The sequence below is a fragment of the Paramisgurnus dabryanus genome, chromosome 23 (assembly GCF_030506205.2).
Source record: "Paramisgurnus dabryanus chromosome 23, PD_genome_1.1, whole genome shotgun sequence".
Taxonomy (NCBI): domain Eukaryota; kingdom Metazoa; phylum Chordata; class Actinopteri; order Cypriniformes; family Cobitidae; genus Paramisgurnus; species Paramisgurnus dabryanus.
In genome coordinates, this window is record NC_133359.1 from 12,526,445 (window position 1) to 12,541,241 (window position 14,797).

Genomic DNA, 14,797 nt, shown 5'->3' on the forward strand with positions numbered 1-14,797 from the left:
CTTTAAAGGAACTATTTGAAAAATTTAATTACGTTAGCAAGAAATGTTTCATGCCATAATGTAAACTAAGTTAGAAGCTGTGAAAATTTTTTGCTGAGTCAGTCAGGACTACATTAGACCTAATTAAACACAATGTCAAAGACCTGCATGAAGAAAGACTTTGTGAGAGTCGTAGTGTTCACAGATAGGAAATAGTACTACCTCTGACATGGGTGTACCCCAGAAGTCATTGAGGAAAAGGTTCTTCACAGGTGTTGTGGAACGAAGGTCTTTGTTATCCAAGATAGCGGAGACATCATCGAACACGAAACCACAGAACAGACTGTTCCAGTAACAGCCCACCACCAGACCAGTGAGAAGACAAATCTCCTTCCACGACACTACAGCCATCGCTGACGTGAGACCTCATTGAGCACTGCGAAGACAAAAGAGAAACAACTGAAAATCCAGGCACCTGCCCTACTTCATGACTCCAAAACATCTTCAAAAAAACGTTTGGGGACTTTATAAACATAAGTTTAAAACTCATTAGATTTTTTTATCAATTAGCATCTACTAACAATGCATCAATTAGCATCTAGCATTGCTAATAAGTAAGTTTTTTTGTTAACATATTCAAATTTTTTATATAACAATATCATCTAATAATTATGGATTTTATTATTTATAATTATATGGATATTCTTCTCAAAAGATTAAAAGTATGTGCTGGGAAAGATAAAACAATGACATTTTTTACATATGAAAAAAATTGAAACGTAGCACAAATAAAGACATTGTAACTGCTGAAAAATCTTATATCAACATGTGATCCCATTACAACAAAATCTGTTTAACTTCTTTTTTGACGACACTGGTGGATTACACAAAGTTGCCACATTTGACTAAAGCATCAGTTATCTTTAAACTAAATACTGAATAATGCAAACACATAAGCCATGTGGATTCAGCAGAGACGCGCATTCCCATAAATCAAGACCAGCCCATATTATTCATACATGCAGTTGGCATTTGCTTTTCATTTAGATGAATCGAATAACAAAGACATGACAGTAATAAATGAATGTCAGTGCAACATCTATCCCTAAAACGAATGTAGCGATGATAGAAAGTGTCTGGGTTAAATGAATATAAACACTGATCTGATTAAAGACCAAGAGCAAGCTATTCAACTGGCCTGCATTGGTTTACACGCTCAGAATCAATCTGTTATTACCGTTTAAGAAAATATGACTAGGTCAATGATCAACTTACCTTGTCATGTCTGTAAAAAATTAAATAAAAAGAGAATGTATGTTTATTTTGGATGAAGTAGCAAGTTCGATTCGTACCAGCATTGAATTAACAGAGGGCAAAACTACTTCCGGTTCACGGAACCGTGTCAGAATAAAAGTAATCGATTATGATGTTTTGGATAAAATATTTTTCTTTCATAATTTTATTTTAATAAACGCACATATAATTTATTTTTATATTATTTAATTTGATAATTACTGGATGAATGTACTGCGCGAGGGATTTTTTTTATGTAAGTGGCGTAAAATGTATAAACAGAAAGAACATTTTACGACGCAACGTTTTACGACTGTTTTCCTAGTTGCCTAGCAGCAGTGCAAGAGAACCAAGATGGCCGGTTTGCTTTATTATTAAGGTCTGAATGCGTTATTTCTGCCTATGCGTAAATGCTTTTCCGTTTTTTTATATTTAAAGAAATTACATATTAACTAACAAACAACTTAACATATGACTAATTTCATACACAGATTATTTCATGCCATAATTCTGGCTTTTTGAGGTTGCTGAGCATCTGTATCACTTAAAATCAAGCGAAGAAAATCTTGTGTTTTGACCTATTGTTTATTAATATAAAATTACTTCGCGGCAATAAATGTTTCGTAAGAGTTGTATTTGTATCATACATAAAAAGGTGTTTCTTTCTATAAAAAAAGGCTGAAACCATAAGTTATGAAGCCATTTGTTAAAGCACTAAAGTCTTAACAGGTTAAATTGTGTGGTTTAGTTGACAGCAAATCTTTAACAAAGGAGCTGAAAGATGCCTGCACCCGCAGACTGGAAGCTCCTCATGGGAGTTGATCCAGAAAATCTTGGAGATGATGATGAGAAAATATGTGATATGATTTTGATGGTATGTGTTTTAGCTTTATAAGGCATAACATTGTACAATATCATAGAGCTAAGTGAAATTAAACTGAACAGGCACATACTATATTGTGTTTCATAAACATTGATACTTTTTTTAAATCTAGCTTAATGGATTAAAGGATTTTTATACAATAAAATAACATTAGCATTTGGAAAGATGTGGGGGATAAGCAGATTAAGTGTGAACATATTAGATTATCATGCTTCTCTTTCTCCTCTAGGTCAAATCACGAGACCTGAAAGGACATGAAGCAGAGAAAATGATTCAGCTCTTTAAAATCTCACAGACACTCTTGAGGGTAAATATTTACACATCTGTCTCTTTCATTATGAACTGTTACAGAAATTAAACTTGAAATCATTCATTTATGACACATGCCTCAATAAAGTGTGATTCATAGATGATGCATAAATGTAATATTAATTTCTGTTATTAAATATATATTTTTTCGTTGACCCTCAGTTGAAACTGGATGAAATTAAATGTGCCTATGAGGTTGTCGACAGCGCAGGTGCCGACCAAGCAAGAATTGGTATGAACCATTGTTAGTAATTTTATATAGTATATATTATTTATAGCACCCAAGGCTGATACATAAACAAACAAAATGTTTATATAATGTTTTATATAAAGACTAATTTAAAATCTCCAAAAATGGCTCCCATTCCATTATTGAACTATCTACTGTGCATTATGTACAAGGACCAATCAGAATTCAGTGTGCAAATATTACAATATTACATTTCACAAGACTTTTAAAAGAGGTTAAATAAATCTTTGGTGTCCCCAGAGTACATATGTGAAAATCTAGCTCAAAATACCATATAGATAATTTATTATAACGTTAAAATTGCCACTTTGTAGGTGTGACCAAAAATGTAATATTTTGGGGTGTGTTCTTTAAAATGCAAATAAGATGATCTCTGCACTAAATGGCAGTGCTGTGGTTAGATAATCCAGATTAAGGGGTGGTATTATCCCCTGCTGACATCACAAGGGGAACCTGAATTCAATGACCTATTTTTTCACATGCTTGCAGAGAATGGTTTATCAAAACTAAGTTACTGGGTAGATCTTTTTCACATTTTTAGGTCAATAGAAGCAATGTAGACCCAATTATATCACTTAAACATGGAAAAAGTCAGATTTTCATGATATTTCCCTTTTGAATTTAATTGCCATTAATTCCGTGCAAGCCAAAGGGAGATTTCATAACTTTATTTATTTATTTAAAAATGTAACATTCAGAATAACTAACTTATATTCCAAAGGGAGATTTCATAACTTTATTTATTTAAAAATGTAACATTCAAACATTGTATTTCATAGAAACAGTTTTAACATGATGTTCAATATATTTATTTAGATTTATTGTTATTAATTGCAGAAGGTGAACTAAAAGCCAAAGTCCTAAAACTGGAAAGTGAGCTTGAGGTACGTGATGATGTCATTGGTTATGAAGTGACCAGATCATTTATTTGATTTGCATTTATCTGCTGTTTGTAAGCGGGCTGTTTACAAGGGCAGTCTTAAGAAGATTACTGTTAATTCCCTGTGTGTTGCTGTATGTTATAACCATGTCAGTTGTAGATTTTTTTTAATGTTTAACGATATTATTTTTTTGAGAAGAAATTGGTTGTTATGGAGTCAGACAGTCAACAGTGTCAAACATTTACAGATGTAGAGTTTCGGGTTATTGGCCTCTTTGTATATATTTTAATCCACCTCACTTCCTGTCCAGATGGCACAGCGTGTGACAGGAGGGGGGGACACACGTTTCCTTCGGGATGAGATTCGCCAACAGGAGAGTCAACTGGAGCGCGCTGAGAGGGAGGTCGCCCGGCTGGAGAAGGAAATGGTCAAGGAGAGGAAAGCCAATGAGGAGGTATGCTGCACTTTCCACGAATATGAACCTTTTAAGTCAATATTTTCTTTTCAGTTTGACAAATGGTCAGTGAAAGAAGGCACTTAATCTTCTGAAGAGGTAATCATTAACCTCAGGAGATTAAAGTAAGTATTGTAGGAGCTATATTATTTTCTATTCCTTATCTTTTGAGGTTTGATACCCTCTATCCAAAATGTAGTATACAGTAGTTTGCATACTTATATATACATATTAAACCAAGTTCAAGATACACTGTTTGAAATCTGACCTGTATCATGACCTGATTTCTATCACCCTTTGTATTTGATTTGTTTCCTGTATGTTCTCAAACGGTCTGTAAAAACAAAATATGGAACCAGAACAATAAAATGTATTTATTACATAATATCCATCTCTCAGCTGACTCTCCGTGTTGAAGACGCAGAGGAGAAGAACAGAAAACTCAAAAGAGAGGTATGGCCGGCACTTTGTAAGCCACGAACTAAGATATCTTGTTTTTTTCCCAATTTTTCGCATTTTTCATATCTCTAAATCTATTTACTCATGGATAACACCAAGCAGGTAGCAGTGTAACTATGTCCCCTGTCTGACATTTTGGTTTATTTGCATGCATGCTTATTATATTTTTCTTTCTTGGCTGTCATTTTCTGTCAATGCCCACTCCAGATAAAGCAGCTTAAGAAGAAGGTAAGACCCCAGATTAGGCAGATTTAGAGAGGACGGTGTATTTTTAAAACAGGTTTTTACCTTATACAGCAAATGAATGGCATTGCATATTGCATGTTTGTGTGTATATTCTGTAATCAGGGGATAAACTCACAGGATGCCAATCAATGTATGCCAACCAATCAGAATAGAGATAGTAGGACTGCCTAATGATTAGTCACGACTAATCGTTTGCAGAATAAAAGTTTTTGTTTACATAATTATTATACACAGTACATCAACAAATATTATTTATATATAAATATAAACGCATGTATGTATAATTTTAAGGAACAAATATTGATATTGATATAATAATATTTATATATTATATAATTTATATGTTAATATACAAACATTTATACACATGCAAATATTTCTTAAATATATACATGCATGTGTGTGCATTTATATATTCATAATTATTATACACCTTACACACACATTTAATATGTAAACAAAAACTTTTATTCTGCAAACGATTATTCGCTACTAATCATTAGGCAGCTCTTAAAGATAGCACTCAAAGATTGTATAAGTAATATGACACCCCGTATTCATATGATATCTATTATCCCGGTAAATCCTGTTTTACTGTAAGGTAATTAATGGATTTTTTTACAGAATGAACAGCTGCAACAGGATGTTGAGTTCTACAGAAAGGAAGCAGATCAAAGAGCACCGCTTCAGACCAGAGAGGAGAGCAATGAGATTCAGAGGAGACTTACCAAAGCCAACCAGCAGCTCTACCAGTGTATGGAGGACTTGCAGGTAAATATAATGTGTTAAATGTGACAAATGCTCAATAACAGGATGTGAAGCTGCATAATGGACATATTGACTCTTTAGATAGTGTTTTTGGTAAATAAGCTCTGTTTTGATTGGCCAACCTTTGCATTTTAAGCTACTTGCGTAGATCACAAAGCTTATATCAATAGACATCAGTGTATAAAGATGAGTATTGTATATTAATGTGTTCATGGTTATGATGCCTTACAAAATTTCTTTCATAACTTTTTTACGTTTACACATATAGAGTATGATGTAGACACAAATATTTTAAATTACCAAGACTCATATATCATCTCATGTGTTACATTGCCCTGATAGTTCCTCTATAAAGTAAAGTTTAATTGAGATTATGGTCAACATTTTCTTATCTCAGCAAGCTGAAGATATGGCTGCCAACCTAAAAAATGAGAACGAACATCTGCAGAAGAATCTGGAGGAGTCTGTGAAGGAGATGGAGAAAATGACAGACGAGTACAACAAGATGAAGATCGCCGTACAGCAGACAGATGCCATCATGGATCAGCTGAGAAAAGATAGGGACCACGCCAAGCTCCAGGTGCTGTCATCATTTTTTATAAAATATGGCTGCTGATTTGTACTAGAGCTGTGTATCAGCAAGAATCTCGCAAAATGATGCATATCACTATACATGGGGTTGCGAAATATAAGGATATGCTGCGGTGCATTATGCTGCTGTAAATCGGGACGGTATATTGGGATATTTTCTTTTTTAGGAATATAATGGGATATAATTTTATGAAAGCTGTCATTGAGAACACACCACCATATTCTTGCATTTGTGGCATGCCCCTATGCTGGTACCAGAGGCGTCACGTGCACGTGCCCCCTCGGTTGTTTTGAGCCAAATGGATTTTTCATGCACCCTCAAAATCAAAGAAGCGCCCATTAATCTGTTACTTTCTTTTAATCTGTTTAATATGCACAATATTATTAATTCTGTGCTGCTTATATACTTTATGGATTTTAAATTACATTAATCATAGGATAATGCAGTTGTTGTGCAAAATGCATTAATGACACAATTAAACAAGTCATTAAACAAAAAGTAAATAAACAAAACATGCCGTTTCAGATGTAAATATGATGCCAATATGTTATTATTCCGATTGAATAGTATCTGATATAAAAGTTAGTCAACGCTTTTATTTTGGAGGTTTTTGCTTGAAGGTGCTCAGATTGTTAGAAATGAAGGTGCAATGGAAAAGACTGAAAGCTCAATAATAAATTTCGTTTGATGTGTGAATTTCTGAGCTTTGCACACTGTGCCCCCTTTAAAAAAATTGGTGCATGACGCCCCGGCTGGTACTACCTGTCACTGTTAAAGTTCAGAGATAAGAAGAATGCTAGTTGTCAGGATGTAAACTCCAAACAAAACAACTGCCATGAATACTGTTTTATTTTTATTTTAAAAATATTAAAATTAGGGCTATAAACCGATTAATCGCGACTTATCGTTTGCAGAATAATTTTTTTTTGTTTACATATTTATTAGTACTGGGCAAAGATTAATCTAGATTAATCGCACACAAAATAAAAGTGAGTTTTTGCATAAAATATGTGTTTACTGTGTGTAATTATTAGGTATATTTTAACACACACACACAAATATATATGTATACATTTTAAATTGTATCCATTTTTTATTTATATATTATATAGAATATATAAAAATATAAATATATATATACACATGTAAATGTTTTTTAAATACATACATGAATGTGTGTGTATTTATATTACTGCTGGGCATAGATTCATCTAGATTAATCTCATACAAAATAAAAGTATTTTGTATAACATATACGTTATATATATATATAGTTTTAAGAAAATCTGTTTATCTATGAAGTATTTATAATTATATATAATATAAATTACATGTAAATAAAAATCTATATACATATGCAAATATTTCTTTAATGTATACTTGCTAGGCATGGGCCGGTATCAGATTTTGGCGGTATTATAACCTTAAGCAAAAATACCACGGTTTCACTGTGTTGCAGTTTTGCCATAGCAACACTAAAATGTGTTATTTTCAAATGTCTGTATATAAAAACAACAACTTTTCAACTTGACACAATACATTTTATTTTTAAGCAACATAAAACATGTATGCCAGGCAAAAATAAGGCCTTAAATTATAATATTTTTTCACAAAAATTATAAAAATTATAAAATTAAAATGTATTAATAATATTAAATGTAAACATCAAATCAATTACATGACTTAATTATTTAACTTAATAAGCTTATACCTTGAAAACGGTATCACATAAAATTTTAGTGGTTTTGTAACCTTGACTCTTTAAAACCTCAGTATACCTTGAAACCGGTAACCGGCCCATGCCTAATACTTGCATCTCTGTGTATTCATATATACATAACTATTATTATACACAGTACACCCACATATATATATATGAGGTAAACAAAAACTTTTATTTTGCAAACAATTAGTTTAATAGTTTTGCAGCCCTAGTTGATATTGCATTTTTGAGAATCGATTCAGTGTTGCCAAACAAACTATCACAATACTCGCATGTGTTTTCTTACACGCCTAAGTCCATACAGCATTCGTTTTCATTTTGTTGACCCATGAATTATGAAATGTTGCTGCATAAATCAGTCAAGTGCTTGTGTTTGTTATCTAAAAGGCCGTGTTATTGTGCTCCCCCGTTTTAAAATGAATCCCTTTGCTTATTGTCATGCAAAGGTCAGAGAGTTAACTGAACAGATCCAGGCCCGAGTGGAAGAGGATGATCCGGTTATGGCTGCCGTTAATGCAAAAGTGGAGGAGTGGAAGGTGAGCATGTGAAACTGAAGCATGACTGATACAAACAACTTATACACCCATTTCACAATACTACACCAATTAGGGGCGGTTTGCTTTGATGTGGGTTTTTTCCAGTCTAAAATGACTGTCATCTTTGAAATGTCACTTTTACAAGTTTTGACGATAAAACTGAAAGCTTTGCTCATCTGCCAGCCTCCGTCAATCAATAATGATCAGAGAAAAAAACATTGCCACCTCAGGGAACAGACAACATAGCATTGTGGTTTAATGGTTAGAGTTCACATTAAAATTCAGTTTAAAGAGCACCTATTACGCCCAGTTTTACAAGATGTAATATTAGGTGTGCCCAGAATGTGTCTTTGTAGTTTTAGTATGAAATCTCCCACAGATGATTTGTTATAGCATGCCCAAAATGCCCCTATTTGGGTGAGGGCAAAAATGTGCTGTTTTTGTGCATGTACCTTTAAAGGCAAAGGAGCTATTGTTCCTCACTCCCTTACCAACAGACAGTGAGTGCTTTCAGTTAAAATAAATCTGATTCCTGTAAATACAGATAGCATTTCACTTTTTCTGTGAATACAAATAGCATCTCACTATTGAAATATGGCGTTCAACTCGCTGAGGGCGGAAACTTTGTATGACTGTCAGTGGGGCCTTATCAGTGTGATGTCATATTAACAAAAGTATCAAAACTACATATCTAATTAGACTGCTTTGGTTTAATGGGGATTAAAAAGGACAGGAGTTGGTAGATTTTTTTCATTGCAGGGTGGTTCACACACTGCCAACACACATTTAATCTAGCTCTTCTTTATATGCATTTCAGTGTATTTTATCAGGAAAAGATATGGAAATTGTGGAGTATCAACAGATGATCAGAGAGTTGAGAGAGAAACTTCGAGCCGCCCAGATGGACACAGATAAAAGCAATATCATAGCTCTGCAGCAGGTCTGTCATCTATCACCAGGGGTGTAAATCATTTCTCTGTCAACATCCATCTATCTATCTATCTATCTATCTATCTATCTATCTATCTATCTATCTATCTATCTATCTATCTATCTATCTATCTATCTATCTATCTATCTATCTATCTATCTATCTATCTATCTATCTATCTCTGAAGCCAGATCCAGTCTGATTTATTGCTTTTAATATATCGTGTTCCTCTCTTTTTCTTATTTATGTGTTTTGTTTCATGCACGTTCTTTTAATCTTTATTGCTTCCTTTCAAATGTTTCATTGGTTTCCAAATATTTCCTTTTTTCATTCTTTCTCATTACCGTCTGGCCTGGTCAGGTCACATACGAACTGTGTGGCGTGAGTATCTCTGTTGTTCATTTGCTGTTCTGCGTTTGTCATTCTCGGCTGTACATCTGCCTTTCTTCCCGCATCCGTCATATCGCTTCATCTCATACTGTCGCAGCGGGAGTCTAATGTCATTGACTTTGTGCTTGACTTCAAAAGGCCGTGCAAGAACGGGACAACCAGATCAAGATGCTTTCAGAGCAAGTCGAACAGTACACAGCAGAAATGGAAAAGAACGCTCTGCTCATTGAGGAGCTGAAAAAGCCTTTGAAGAAGGATAAAGGTCTGTGCTCATTGTGTTTGTATCAGTGTCTGGCATACTCAAAGTGAAGTTTTTCGTTTTTTACTCGGATGGAATTTTTTTATGCAGCTAAGTTGTGGTATTTTAAGTCTGACATGACCTTTCTCAGTCAAATAATAAAATTACCCCATGATGTACTCACCCCCAAGCAATCCGAGATACACATGTCCATCATCTTCAGACGAATACATTTGGATTTATTTTAGTAAATGTCCTTGCTTTTCCAAGCTTTATAATGATAGAAAACAGGGAACAACTGACTTTGAAGCCCAGTAAAGTGCATTCATCCTTCACAGAAGTAATCAAAATGGCTTTAATGGGTTAATAAAGGTCTTCTGCGGGTAATCGATGCGATAATGTAAGCAAATAGATATATTTTTTAACTTTTTAAACTATAATAACTAACTTTAAATAAACTAACTAACATCTTGCACTCATGCGATACACGAGAATTACTGTACAACAAACACATGGCAATGCTACATTATTATAGTTTATAAAGTTTGAAATATGGATAATTGTCTTACAAAATTGCATTGATTACCTGAAGAAGACTAAACCCATTGGAGCCGTGTGGATTACCTATGTAAAGGATCAATGCACTTTTTTGTGGTTAGTTGTTTTAAGTTGTTCCCTAAGCCTGGTTTTCTACCATTGTAAAGCTTTCTTCTGTGAAACACGTTATATTCAAGCCTCGGTTTTTCATGCTTTCGTACTGTCATGCTTTTAAAAGGATATAAAAACATCATAAAATAATGGGTACACTATATTCCAAGACTTCATGGCTTTCTTGTGATAACTTTGCATGAGAAACAGGTTTATGTTTTTTAATACAGTGAAAATGTTACAGTACTCTTGCATTCGGAGTTGACGTGATGACCAGGTTTGACACTTCTGGTTTTTACTAGGGCTGTGATGATACATCGCGTTCCCCATTAAAAAGACCTGCCTGAAATCGATTCTGAATCGCAAAGCTCTTATCAATCTAAAATCACTGTTCGTTTGAGTCGTTTATAATGTGAATTAAAAAAGCAACACTTGTCAAACACAATCATTCAAAATATTTTATTATCATGAAAATACCTGAAACAATCTGAAGAACAGCTATATAAATATCCCTTTGTACGTTTCCTGGAAAAGCGTTTGTAATGCTACTTCTTCTGTGGCACAAATGGCGTTTCTACACGTGAGCGCCCTCTGGCTTTTGGATGTGGCGGCATTTCACCGTAATTCATTTAAAATTCATTCCTTGAGAAAACGCGCATTTGCAAGATTAATCGACACAGGCCTAGTTTTTATGTGTAACTATTTTACAAAAAAATTTTTGGATGGAAAACTGAATCTCAACATGCAGGGTTCCCATGGGTCCTTGAAATCCTTGAAAGTTTGTGAATCTGGGGGAAATAATTCAAGGCCCTGGGAAGTTTTTGAAAATATACATACATAGGTACTGGTCATTGCAAGTGCTTGAATCTATTTTATGCAAGAAGTTTTCTGGAAAAAATCTGTATTATTCCCAGTGTAGTGTAGGATTATATCATACAATTTCTTGCTTTTATCTTCTGAATGCGAATGTTGATTCATACCAAAATGCTTTTTTGCATAGTTGTGTTTGACATATGAAAGTGTCTCGGGTTACGTACGTAACTGTTGTTTCCTGAGAAGGGAACGAGACACTGAGTCTCCCTTGCTATACTTCCTGCGTCCTTGTAACGCCGTCTTTGGCAATATTTTAAATAGGAATATACTTCCTGGCTCCTGCATCACCCTGTCTTTGTTGTTAAGCCTCACCATTGGTTGAATTTGATATACACATTCAGACGCACTTACCCCTGGAGGGGTCCCCAAAGTGTCACCACAGTGACGCAGGGCAAATTCTCTCGAAAGGGAACTGTAACAATGTATCTTTAAAGGTAACACAATGTAACCTTGCTCACACTTGAAATGTGTCCCCACATTTAGTCTTTGAATTTGAGGGTATTGGACCTGGAAAGTCCTTGAAAGGTCATTGAATTTGAAGTTAACTAAGGTGTGGAAGGGAACATGCTTTCACAAAAGAAAATGTCACAGGTTTGGAATAACATAATGTTTATTCCCACATTAATCTATTCCGTTATGTATGCGTTAGCACAACCTTGTCATATCTAGCCTAATTATCATGTAGATATTGCATAAAAAACACAACTGTACAATGATAATTTCTACATTTGCAGGTCTCATCTCCAGCGTGCAGCAGCGTAAGATAGACGAATTGAGCGCTAAGCTTGAAGTGGCAGAAAGGAAAGTCATGGAGGCTCAGCGCGCTGCCCAGCTGGCCGAAACCGATGCTAAGGAGAAAGACAAAGAACTCAATGACACGCTCGGTCGAATCCGTCTTTACGAGTCTGTGAGTCTAAATGCTTAAGTTCTCCAAAAACATACATTTATTTAATCACATTTGTGTTGTTCTAAACAAGTGGTTCTCAAATTTTTCGGCGTGCCCCTTCCCCTGTGTGGGTGCATCCCTTCAAAAATTCATGGCTTGAAAATTGAATTAAACAAAACATATTAAATTACACAATTTAATGCTGTCGGTTTGTAGCTTTTTTGTGAGTTTATGATAAATTAATGTATTTTCTAAGATGTCATACAACTGGGGTACCATCTCATGGTCCCCAAGTGGGCCCTAAATTTGTCAGTCACCATTTCCTTTCTTTGCAATTTTCCATCTAATAAAAGTGAATGGTGACTGAGGAAATCTCCTTGACTTAAAGAAGAAACAGATTTGGGACAATATATGTGTACGCAAATGATGACACAATGTAAATTTTGGGGTAAATTATGGACTTCGAGGGTTTCTTGTCATACTTCCGATGTCGACTTGTATTGTGATATTTCAGGGGACGGATGGTTTGGAAGCCGCTATCACCGAGATCAAAGATTGTAAAAAACAGATCAGAGTGAGAGACCAGGAAATAGAGACGATGATCAAAGATATAAACCAGCTAGAACTCAAAATCAACAATCTACTTGATGAGAACGAAGACCTGAGAGAACGACTCGGTAAGTTGCTTCAGTCTTTGGGATGGTACAGTATGCCCTGTCATATATCAATTCCCGCTTATTCAGACATGCCACGTTCTTTTCATGTATCATGTTGATTCTGTTAAGATAAAAATCTCTTTTAACCATCATTGGGATCTTGTTCCCACACCAGGATTGAATCCGAAGGAAGAACTTGATTTGACGGAATTCCGAAGATCAAAGGTTTTGAAACAGAGACAATACAAAGCTGAGAACCAGGTTCTGCTGAAAGAGGCAAGTGGTCTGGAGACCGAAATTTTAATTCAATTCAATTCAATTCAATTTTATTTATATAGCGCTTTTCACAATTTGTGACTGTTTCAAAGCAGCTTTACAGTAATAGAAGCAGTGGAAAGCTTAAAAAAAACGACAGATAGCACAACATAATACACGATAGCAGCTAAATTTGCTGCAGCTATGAATCAACATTATAAGCGTGCGTATTGCTAATGTAACGTAAAGAAGAGGGTGCTAAGTAAAGCCCAAGAAGGCTGCCTCCCCGGGTTGAAAAACCCCCTATGAGAAAAAAAACCCCAGACTCAGCAGGGGAAGTAAAAAAAAGTCTTAGGAGGAAAAAACCCTTGGGAGATATATTTATATATACGTTGAAACGATTAAGGAGATTAGGCGGAGGTAAAGCGGGTTCTGCTGGTGGTCGTTGGTCATGCATCAGCTGGGCATCACGTTGACGGTCTGCCGGTGAGTCAGAGGTGTGCCAACTTTCACATTTACCGGAACTGGGTCTGTTTGTCTCAAGTGTCCTCGGAGACGAGGACGAGACATGAAGAAAGAAAAACAAAACCCAATTAGCGTAGGGGCCATTCATATGTATACACATGTACATATACACAAACATACATATATATATATATATATATATATATATATATATATATATATACTTATACATACATACATACATACATACATACATACACACACACATACATATACGTATTGAAGATACGTCATCCCAGTGACAGACTCTGCACAGTTCGGTTTAGGGAGAACGAGAAAAATGCACGGGACGGCGAATGTTTTTAGGAAATGGATGCAGTGACGCCCTTTTAAGGACTGAAGTCCCGCCCCCGACTAGTGGGCTTAACACCACAAATCTATACCCACCGAGCTTTATTAAAATCCGGACGAGCAAGGGAGTAAAGGGGAGACGGGGACGTGACTGCGCCAGTCATCTCCCTGATGCCTGTCTAGGCTTCACAGTACTCCCCTACTCGACTCAGAAACCTCAGGTGGAGGGCCGAACAAGTGATAACATAATTCCATACATAATTTTCAATCACTCCTCTGCGCTTGGCAATTAATGGCCCGATTCGGGGTTTTATTGGTCTAGTGTTGAAGTTTTGGCCTTGTATTGTGGTTTGTATGTGCACAAAGTAGCGTTTCTTTTCCTTATATGTAGCCTTTTCTATTTTATACGTGAAATTTGTTTTTGAAAGTTTATGCCTCGGCCCATGGTTTGCTGCAAATATGTAAACAAGTAAGGAGAGATTAAACATTTTCTTAAGTTTATTAATAGCATTTACCATGCTTTGAAATGTTGACGAAAATGAGGATTTAGTTTATTTATTTATCAGGTTGTACAAGCTATCTATTGTGAGATGAGTACCATTACTAAAACAAATTATGTGAATGCCTTGTTAAAGAGAAAAGTTTTAAGTCTAGATTTAAAGGTATCTATTGTGTCTGATTCTCGGACAACGGTTGGTAAATCATTCCAGAGCTTAGGGGCTAAGTAGGAA

The 14,797-nt window shown here is 35.2% G+C and overlaps 2 protein-coding genes across 3 annotated transcripts in view; one reads left to right on the forward strand and one right to left on the reverse strand.

Moving 5' to 3' along the window:
- tmtc3 (transmembrane O-mannosyltransferase targeting cadherins 3) overlaps positions 1-1,368 on the reverse strand; it is a 38,483-nt gene extending 37,115 nt beyond the window's left edge. For both annotated transcript variants that reach the window (XM_065291777.2, XM_065291776.2), the window contains exons 1-2: positions 1,255-1,368; positions 202-415 (exon numbers count right to left, since the gene is read on the reverse strand). In XM_065291777.2, coding sequence (XP_065147849.1) covers positions 202-390 — 189 coding nt within the window. In that variant the 5' untranslated portion in view covers positions 391-415; positions 1,255-1,368. The remainder of the gene's footprint in view (positions 1-201; positions 416-1,254) is intronic.
- A 242-nt stretch (positions 1,369-1,610) lies between these two features.
- Positions 1,611-14,797, forward strand: part of cep290 (centrosomal protein 290) — a 39,177-nt gene continuing 25,990 nt past the window's right edge. The window contains exons 1-15 of the mRNA XM_065291775.2: positions 1,611-1,651; positions 2,021-2,146; positions 2,385-2,462; positions 2,627-2,696; positions 3,552-3,598; positions 3,906-4,049; positions 4,449-4,502; positions 5,379-5,525; positions 5,920-6,102; positions 8,284-8,373; positions 9,191-9,313; positions 9,833-9,956; positions 12,188-12,360; positions 12,854-13,016; positions 13,171-13,271. Of these exons, the coding sequence (XP_065147847.1) occupies positions 2,054-2,146; positions 2,385-2,462; positions 2,627-2,696; positions 3,552-3,598; positions 3,906-4,049; positions 4,449-4,502; positions 5,379-5,525; positions 5,920-6,102; positions 8,284-8,373; positions 9,191-9,313; positions 9,833-9,956; positions 12,188-12,360; positions 12,854-13,016; positions 13,171-13,271 (1,590 nt within the window). The 5' untranslated portion in view covers positions 1,611-1,651; positions 2,021-2,053. The remainder of the gene's footprint in view (positions 1,652-2,020; positions 2,147-2,384; positions 2,463-2,626; positions 2,697-3,551; positions 3,599-3,905; positions 4,050-4,448; positions 4,503-5,378; positions 5,526-5,919; positions 6,103-8,283; positions 8,374-9,190; positions 9,314-9,832; positions 9,957-12,187; positions 12,361-12,853; positions 13,017-13,170; positions 13,272-14,797) is intronic.